The 9,935-nt window shown below is 32.7% G+C and overlaps 2 protein-coding genes across 3 annotated transcripts; both read right to left on the bottom strand.

Annotated features, from left to right (window-relative positions):
• Window positions 1-253: 253 nt before the first annotated feature.
• On the bottom strand, window positions 254-3,782 carry LOC114727016 (uncharacterized; the record flags this gene model as incomplete). Its single annotated transcript, XM_028913726.1, has 4 exons — window positions 3,492-3,782; window positions 3,254-3,403; window positions 2,313-2,447; window positions 254-403 (listed from the first exon to the last, which is right to left on the bottom strand). Coding segments are annotated over exons 1-4 (480 nt in total), but the record flags the coding sequence as incomplete, so codon positions are not given.
• Window positions 3,783-5,550: 1,768 nt separating this feature from the next.
• On the bottom strand, window positions 5,551-9,156 carry LOC114727023 (transcription initiation factor TFIID subunit 10-like). 2 transcript variants are annotated; one of them, XM_028913731.1, is made up of 7 exons: window positions 8,991-9,156; window positions 7,447-7,572; window positions 7,265-7,329; window positions 6,615-6,677; window positions 6,299-6,356; window positions 6,156-6,206; window positions 5,551-5,823 (listed from the first exon to the last, which is right to left on the bottom strand). In XM_028913731.1, the coding sequence occupies exons 2-7, from the start codon at window positions 7,537-7,539 to the stop codon at window positions 5,743-5,745; spliced, it is 411 nt and encodes a 136-aa protein (XP_028769564.1). In that variant the 5' UTR covers window positions 7,540-7,572; window positions 8,991-9,156; the 3' UTR covers window positions 5,551-5,742. The 2 variants fall into 2 exon arrangements, with proteins under 2 accessions (XP_028769564.1, XP_028769563.1); XM_028913730.1 differs by having other exon boundaries at window positions 9,024-9,155.
• Window positions 9,157-9,935: the final 779 nt, after the last annotated feature.

Here is a 9,935-nt window from a genome sequence, read left to right on the forward strand (position 1 = left end):
ATTGTTGTCAAACCCAAAGTGAAGTTGTCAAGGGTCCCTATCTGTGTTTTTGCAATTCCAAGGTCCTAAATTGCAATTTTCCCTTTATCTTTTCAATAGATTATTAGTTGTATTCCTCAATTATTTCACTAGTGTGATACAAAAATTAAAATTTCGAAGCCAACCTGTGCTACATACATTTTTAAATAAAATAAATAGCAGGACATGAAAAAATAGTTAATAAGTCTTATATTAAAAACTGAAAAAATATTACCGCAGAAGGCATTTCCCTTGCTTCCAGTCCCTGAAAAGACAGTCTGCCTCTGTCAGGGGATGAAGCAATAGCTGCAGCTGCAGCAGCATCAAAATGTTGTGCCGGGAAATCATAACCATCCAAACCAGTGTCAGCATGAGAACGCCTTCTCTGAAAAGGATAAGCATCCAAAGGACAATCTAGTTACTAAGGTTAATGATGATGACTTGGTTTCGTAACAATACACATGGTATAATCTCTTTTAAAATACGAAATAGTCACACGCCTATTTTTTCAATAGATTATTAGTTGTATTCTTCAATTATTTTACTAGTGGGATCCGAAAAATTAAAATTTCTGAAGCCAACCTGTGACGCATGCATTTTCAAATAAAATAAAAGGAAAACTAATCTAGCAGTCCTCATGGTTTCATTATGTTTTAAATTGGGTTTTTATGGTTTTTTTTTTCTTTTTTATTGAATCCTTAATCTTTACACAGTTAATAATGCCATTTATTGCTGTTAATAAAGTCAACCTCTCTCAGCTTTTCTCCCTCCTCCTCTCAGTCTACTTCCACTCTCGCACAACTATTATGATGTTGTTATCTTTCATTTCTCTTAAAGTTAGGTGTTCTGTGTAGAACATGATGCCTTCTGGGATGTTTGAATTATAACAATCAGATAGTGATAGCCATGAAGCTAGTTGCCCAGAGTTTGGAGAATTTTTCTACATCATGTTTAGTTAGAGTCTTGCTCTTTCTATGGTTTCTTGTATGAAACACTTTTGACGATTTGTGCTTATTTAGGATGATGGCGGTTGCAATAATTTGTTTCAAATCATAGCCCGACATGTGTCTATTTTTTTGGTCTTCGTGGTAGTATGGATTTATTTCTACATCTTAGAAATGCATTACTTGCCCCTTTTATTTTGGTTGAAGAATGAACACTTGAATTCCTTAAAAATAAGCCCATAAAAGTGATGGCCAAGCAAAGAAAAAGAACGATGCCGCCATGAATTTTGGGTGTCTTCTTGTTCTGCAACATTACATAAGTACTAGCAAAAGCAATAAAGGGAGGAAGAACGAGGGAAGAGGGAATTGATTGCACCTCTCTCATTCCCATTTTTTATTTTGAGAGGAAGTGGAAGTGAGAATTGGGGGTGGTGGAGAAGTTATAAGGAGGGAGAAAGAGCAGCGAGAGTGGAAGAGATAATTGCAGGCGGACAGTGGTGTGAGAGCAGAGGTAGATTGAGAGGAGGAGGAAGAAAGAGAGAAGCTAAAGGAAGTCAACTGAGGAAGAGGATGGGCCCAGATGCCACATCATCCATTCTCAATTAAACTAACAGCTTTATTAATAGTTAGGACTGGTATTATTGACGGTGCAAACATTAAGGATTCAATAAACAGAAAAAAATTACAACGACCCAATTCAAAACATGATAAAACTATAAGGACTGTTGGATCGGTTTTCTCTAAAATAAGTAGCATAGCATGAAAAAAAAAGGGGGTATTTTTAGTTCCTTATATTTGATCTTACTTTAATTTTAATAACAAAATTACAATGTCAAGGACAAAAATCTTTAAGCAGACTACCTAAAATCAAATTTAGCGGACCAAAAAACACACTGATTTTAAATTTAAGGAATTAAAAGCAATACAAGTCCAAGTAAAGATATTACTCTTGCAGTCCTTAATATATGACCTAATTAGAAGGTCGATTTTGATTCTAAATATAGAACCTATTTCTCATATTTACCAATTACTTCTTAAATTACCCTTATTAAATAATTAAATACCACAATAATACTTTTTTACTTATTAATAATACATCTATATACTTTATAAAGTGAGTGACTACTTATTATTCATTAATTCCACACATACATCAATTCTACCATTTTATATTTTTAATAAAATAATTTAAAACATTTTTTGAAATGTCAATTTTTTTGAAGAAGTTTTAATTGAGGGTATTTTGAGAAACATATGCCATATTTATAATTATTACCTAATTTAACTAATTTTTTTAATTTAATCAAAATAGTTAAATAGGTCATGTATTAAAGATCGGATAAGTATTACCCCATAAGCCATTTCCCTCGCTTCCAGTCCCTGTCGGCGTCTGCCACCGGATGGAGCAGCAGTTGCAGCTGCATCTGAATGCTGTGGTGGAAAAGGATAACCATCCAAACCAGCATTAGCATCAGAACGCCTTCTCTGAAAAGAATAAGCATCCAAAGAACAATCTAATTACTAAGGTTAATGACGACGACTTGGATTCGTAAGAATACACATATGGTATAATCTCTTTTAAAATACGAAATAGTCACACCTCTATTTTTTCAATAGATTATTAGTTGTATTCCTCAATTATTTCACTAGTATGATACGAAAAATTAAAATTTCTGAAGCCAACCTGTGATACATGCATTTTCATGAAAAAAAAGGGATATTTTTAGTTCCTTACATTTGATCTTATTTTAATTTTAATAACGAAAATACTGTCCCAAGGACAAAAATCTTTAAGCAGACTATCTAAAATCAAATTTAAAGGACCAAAAAACACACTAATGTTAAATTTAAGGAATTAAAAGCAATACAAGTCCAAGTAAAAATATTACTCCTCTGGCCTTTAATATAGAATTTAATTAGAAGGTTGATCTTAGTCTTAAATATAATATTTATTTTTTATATTTACCAATTCTTTTCTAAATTAACTTCATTAAATAATTAAATACCATAATAATACTTTTTACTCATTAATAATACATCTATATACTTTATGAAGTGAGTGACTACTTATTACTCATTAGTTCTACACATACATCAATTTTACCATTTTATATTTTTAATAAAATAATTTAAAACATTTTTTGAAATGTCAATTTTTTTGAAGAAGTTTTAACTGAAAGTATTTCAGAAAACATATGTCATATTTATAATTGTTATCTAACTGAACTAACCTTTTTAATTTAATCAAAATAATTAAATAGGTCCTGTATTAAAAACCGGAGTAGTGTTACCCCAGAAGGCATTTCCCTCACTCCCAGTCCCTGAAAAGACCGTCTGCCTCTGTCAGGGGATGAAGCAGCAGCAGCATCAGCATCAGCATCAGAATGCTGCGGTGGAAAAGAATAACCATCCAAACCAGCAGTAGCATTAGAACGCCTTCTCTGAAAAGAATAAGCATCCAAAGAACAATCTAATTACCAAGGTTAATGATGACGACTTAGTTTACATATATAAATCCTGGGGACTCACCTGGCCATCTCTATTCCTGTCCATTGACGCGGACCAACTCCTCATCCTTCCCTTTTCTTCCTCTGTGGAGTTTTGATACGCAGTTATCGCCACCTCCCTTTTCTATCTCTTCACATTTCAGCACCGTGGCCCTACAACTCCCCACACACACACACACAGGTATACGGGACACACATGTACGAGCCACGGACCAAATTTAAAAGCCGTTAATTAAGGAGAGTACTGCTTCGTGGTTTTCTACTTTAATCCTTTGCAGTCAGGTAAACGCAAGCCGAGAAACGAGTCAATTATGGTGCACAGGAGCAACACATGTGAACCTCTTTCTGTGATGACTTTCGCAATGGAATCCAATGCTTATTTACTTTTACACAATCAGGTGGGGATTTCATTATGGAAAAAACTCGCTGAGTCTTTGGTGAAAACCGAGTGCCCCTCAATTCTATATCAATTCTAGGCTTTTATAACATCCTAAATTTTATTTTAGAATTTATAAAAAAATAGTAAATAAGTAAATAACAATATATATAATATATAAAAATATAAAATATAATACTCTTTTGATCCTTAATATAAGACCTATTTAACTAATGTCATTAGATTAAATAAGTTAAATAAGTTAGTTAATTATAAAAATATATTATGATTGAATGAGTATCTAAAGGGATAATTTAAGAAAAATTGATAAATATGAAAAATAAATATTATATTTAAGACTAAAATCAACTCAACAATGTGGCTTTATATTAAGGACCGAAAGAATAATATTATTATTATAAGATAATATTACCTCTGGTCTTTAATATAAGACCCTGTTTGACTTTTGTTTTGGTCCTAAATATAAGATTCCAATATATTTTATTTTTAATATTTATACATTTTTTTTAAAGCAATCATTCTAATTTTAGCCAACACACTTAATTAGCAAGGATATTTTAAGAAAGACAATACCTATTTATTACAAATAACTAACTTAACTTATTTTCTTAATCTTCTCAAATTAAACAACTACCTATTTATTAACATGAACAAGTTCTACCCCAAAAAAAATGATTACTATGAACACAGGCATCAAGCAGTGGGAAAAGGAAATTTCTTGGTCGGCCACCGAAACATGTGGGCAAGTCGATTAATGATGAGTAACGCTATAAAAGAAATTACTAATCTGCAAACATGAATAATTAATAACGAGGGTTTGGCCAAAAAAAAAAAGAATAATTAATAACGAGGGGGGATCAGGATCGATGGAGGACATAAGGAGGGTTACAAAAGCTGAGCATGCAAACTTCTCTGATGAAGATAAGACAGAGCTGGAGAGTAAGTTCCAGTCAATGGACAAAGATGGAGATGGCAAAATCAGCATTCATGAGTTGAGGGAACATTCCAACCAATAACAGTTTCTTCAGCCTCCTCGATCGAAACGGCGATGGCTTACTGCAGTTTGAGGAGTTCTTAATTCTGAACTACATCAGTAAAAGCGGCAGGCCTTTTGTGCTGCCTGCAAAGATTTCATCCCTACTTCGTTCTTCATTTGCAGGCAGTGTCGTTTGAGCCCCAATAATAATAATACTACTAATAATACATCTTACGATCTGTGAATTAAGTGCTACCACGAGGGCAAAAAAAGTGATCACAACCACGATGAGTTTGACGATAATTGTACGCTTTTGCTCACTCTTCAACGCATGCTTTTATCTGCTGATCAACCTCGACAGGAACCCATGCATCCATCGGCATAATAGTGTTTGGTATAATTCGTGTTTGATTTTTTAATTGGTTTAAATTTGCCTATTTGTTGCCCTTAGTATTTAAAATTAATTTTTAGTTAAAAAATCTGTTATTTTTGACATATATCATATTTAAACCAATTAAAATTAAGGTAAATAATTTATTTAGATTGATTGATATATTATTCAAGATAGTTCTAGTAGCAGTTGCACATGTTAAGATTTTATCAAATGATAGTTCTACCTTATACATATAATTAATAATGATATTTTAGAAAAATAACACCTATTTACTTCAATCAACTAATTTAATTAATTTTTTTATTCTACTTAAATTAATCAATCAGTTTTTATTTTAAGGATCGAAGGTAGTAATATCTTTTGTTCATAAATCAAGCATTCAGAAATTGAAACTATTCCACTAAATTCATCGACTTTAGACTCAAATCCACCTTACCAAATGTCAGTATTTACTAAACTATGAGCAAGCAAGAACCCTTGAAGATTTGTTACAGACAATTAATGGCTCATTCATCTCGTGTAGCAGGATCCATTCCAGCTGAAGGGCTATCAGCAAAATATTCTTGGTGCCTTACATTTACTCCATACTGTTCACAAGAAATATTGAGGAATGGATGAGAATAATCGTGAATGTGTGCAGTTGATCACAAAATGACACCCAACGAACAAAAAAGTCTAGCTCAAGAAGCTGACAAAATTCCAAGTTGATGCAGGCATTCAACCGGCCAAAAACTCAAGTTTGGTTCAGTTCATTATAATTTCATTTGATTAAACAAGACAAGCTTGAATTTTTTTTTTTATTGCAAAAAGTTTGGGTATTACTGAAGTAGTAGTTGGCACAAGTCAGAGCCCCATGGCCCTCATAATGAGAAAAGTCAAAACTAAGTTCCCCATTTTACATGTAGAGATTAGTTCTTACCTCACGCAGGGCCTTTGATAGGTCCTCCATTGTCAGCGTTAGGCGCTTATCCTGTGCAAACAAGATTTACAAGACACTGACATACATATAATAAGAAATAAGAATAGCAAAGACAAAAAATACTGCAAGCATCAGTTGAGGACCTTCTGTTGCTTATCCTTTTTGTCCTTTGGAATTGTTGCCTGCCTTGCTTTGCAGTGCCTACAAGAGCAGGCAGTAGAAATTAAAATATGTTGACGTCATCAACCCAACACAAAAAGTTCAGTCATTAAATTACTTATAGCATAGCGACCAAAAAGACTACCTATAGCATGACTAGATCTCATAATGATTAAATCTCAAAAAACCAAAAATCGAGCTTGTAAACTAAGAAATAAACTGATTCTATTATGCACAAAACTTGTGGCCATAACAGAAATTAAAAGCATAAAAAAGAAAGAAATGGCTCAATAAGCATACTGTAGGGCGTCATTGGCAACTTCAGCTACAAACTTCTGGGTAGCAACAGCTACAAGTCTAGTTCTGCCAGAAAAAGAAAAAAAAAAGTCAACTAGACCAGACAACATATGCACAAGAAATGATGGGGCCCAAAGATCCAAATGAGTAACATATCATTCAACAATTTTCACTCTAAATAAAAGCAATTATGAGCCCCCTCACCCATCCAACTAGACTGTGCAACTTCAATAACCAATAAATGTTCGATTTTGGAGTATTTGATGCATTACTTTCTTTTACCATTAATAAATTTTCTATAAAAATTATGTTGATTTTGAATGTAACTCAACTTTCTGATACTTTAATATATATATTTCCTTTCTTCAATCTACAGTCTACATTATTCTGGAAATAAAAGTAAAAACGTCCTATTAGAATTAAAAGTACGAAGGAAAGAGATACGACTAATAAGATTAGCAACGGGTCATTGATCCAAAATTACACTATATTTGAACTTAGATGCACACATTTCAGCGAGCCAAATCAGTTCACATCCCAGAAACAGATGGCAGAGCACTCTCTTTGTGAGAAAAGAATGCTCAAATAAACAATATCTAAATGGAGTGAACAAGATGATTGACTTCCCCAAAAAAAAGAAAAGAAGTACCTACAATCGAACATCAGGACATTGAAAGCCACTCTTAGCTAAGTAATGCTCCACCAATTCATCTGGTATCTATCAGAGATATAAAAATAAAAGAGAAAGGAGTTAGCGATGGGCTTTAGATGTTCTAATGAATATAAAGCAAGCTAAGGAAGTTTTCTCAGGTCATTGATAGTGAAAGAAACTTACTGTAGGAGTGTAATCCATTAAAGAAGCTAGAAATTCTGATAGTGCAGCATCGTCATCATGCCTGCCTTCACTTGATTGTGGGTTATGGTTCATCTTTCTCAATCCTCTTTAAAGGCTTGTTCAAGGCTGTCAACCAATATTTATGTATGTTCCACAGAGTCAATAGCAGAATTGTCGGAATTTTGTTTTGATCAGCCATAAACCATGTATGATGAACACAAAAAATATATAATGCCAAAGATATCTCATCAATGAGAACCATAGAAAGCTATTTAAAATTAATATCAAAAGTAGCTTTATATCATTAATGCATAACTCCTTCAAGCAACAAACAAGTCTGTTTACTATCAGATCTCAAACATTTTGAGCTTACAACAAACTTTAGTTAAAGAATTTCACACACAGGTCCACACTAAAAATACCATAGAAAAATAGAAATCAAGACAAATAACAAGTTAAATAAAAGAAAATCAAACTTGCAAAAATTAATTAAGGGATTGAAAAATATAAGATAGCAAAAAAGCTACCTACTTTCCAATCTAAACGGTTAAGAATGAAATGATAAATTCTAGAATTAAAGGCTTACACGAAAGCAAGATAATATACTTGATGATATCAGAAATTCTTATTTAGGTAGAGGCCTCTAGTCTTTCAAATATATCAGACCTTGAATGGCCATAACACTGATATCATTAGTTTTGCTATTTTAACATTTCATTTGTTCCTTCTATGTCACTAAAACAACAGATTCTGGCATATAACCATAGGCGGGCCTAGATTACAATCAGGGCATCTGTCCCTACTGAAGTATTTTAAATATGGATAGCTGATATCAGAACCTTTTAATTTTTGTTCCAGATACTTTAACGAAGATGCCTTAGCGAGCCAATAGATTCAGGCAACTCCTCCAAGCCACTGAAGAATGGCTATAACAGCACTCGCAATTTATGTTCTTCCAATTTCATCTTGAAATTTATAATCATGAAAAGTGTTGCTAAAGTGAGTAAGGTGGGCAATTGATAGTTTCTGTCAATAGCTTCTAAATTCACAGTCCAATAAGCAGCAGGAAATGATTTAGATTCAATCTTCTGAATTGCCAGACACAAATCGACCCAAGTCATTTACCAGATCATGCATCACAACTACCATGAGAATTTTCTAATTTGATGATTATAAAAAGAGATTGATAAGCAGAACGCCATTACACAAAAAATCCAACATTGCACAGCAACACAGTCCAAAGTATATAAGTCGAGAATAATCAGAATAAAGAGGGCAGGAATATGATAGCCAATTACACACCATTCAACCAAAATACTAGTAATCAAAGTTAAAAATTTTAAACTCAATCTGTAAATATTCCCAGATTCAAAAGCGTCAGTATTCAAACGATTAAACAACTTGATTCAAAGCCAAATTAAAAGGAAAAATCTAAAACAAATAAAGAAACGGCGCGAAGGCATCCGACACATGTATGAAACCCACGCAGAGAACAGATGACGCGGGGAACAAATTCGAGTCTAGATTGAACAAATCAATCTTACAAGAGGGAGAAGACAAACCCCTAATGTTCGAACCTTCTTCAGTCCTTCCCCGGGAACAACCACGCAGGGCCGACAGCGGTGGACGGCAAGCTCGACCGGGTGTGCAATGCTTGTTCGTCGACGGAGAAAAATGGATCTGCTTCTTATGCCAGATGAGCGAGACTATGTTCAATAGAAGTCCTCGTGGCTTGGTAAATATTTTCTAGGAAAATTTTATGTGAAGTATCCTCCGATTTTTAATATAAGACCTATTTAACTAATTTGATTATATTAAAGAAGTTAGGTAAGTTAGTTAATTATAAGAAATGTGATATATTTTTTTTAAAATACCATAATCATCTTTCTTAATACCTCCTCTTCCTCTTTTACTTGATTATAGTTGAGAAAGTATCAATAGAGGTAATTTAGAGAAAATTGATAAATATGATAAATGAGTCTTATATTTAGGACCAAAACTAACTCAACAATTGGGTCCTATATTAAGGACCGGAGAAGTATCATTAACTTTTTTTAATTACGTATTCTATTTTTAAAATATTATTCTTAAATTATAAATTTATATGAAAAATGCTGGTAAAAAAAATTTATATGAAAAATACTGCCTCCAGTTCTTAATATAAAATCTCATTTAATTTTTATTTTGGTCTTAAATATAAGACCCCAATCCACTTTATCTATCATATTTATACATTTTTTTAAAGTAGTCCTTTTAACAATAGTTGTTCTAACCAATACCCTTGATTAATAAGGATATTTTAGGAAAGACAACACCTATTTAGGACAAATAATTAATTCAATTTATTTTTTTATTCTTCTTAAATTAGTCAACTAGCTTTTATAATTAGAACAGATGTAGTATAAGACAAATGATTATATATATGACCGATGAATTCAATATAAGATCCTAATGCTACTGTTCCCCAGCAATAATGATTATAATTAATA

This window comes from Neltuma alba, unplaced genomic scaffold (genome assembly GCF_004799145.2).
Source record: "Neltuma alba isolate B1F8T4 unplaced genomic scaffold, ASM479914v2 tig00012428_pilon, whole genome shotgun sequence".
NCBI classification, from domain to species: domain Eukaryota; kingdom Viridiplantae; phylum Streptophyta; class Magnoliopsida; order Fabales; family Fabaceae; genus Neltuma; species Neltuma alba.

Bases quoted from the DNA above. Each gene is read 5' to 3' on its own strand.
- LOC114727023 (XM_028913731.1), bottom strand. From the start codon at position 7,539: ATGAACCATAACCCACAATCAAGTGAAGGCAGGCATGATGACGATGCT. The intron at 6,678-7,264 runs GTAGGTACTTCT...TTTTTCTGGCAG, and splicing joins CAATGTCCTGATGTTCGATT to AACTAGACTTGTAGCTGTTG. The intron at 5,824-6,155 runs GTAAGAACTAAT...TCTTGTGAACAG, and splicing joins TATCAAAGGCCCTGCGTGAG to TATGGAGTAAATGTAAGGCA.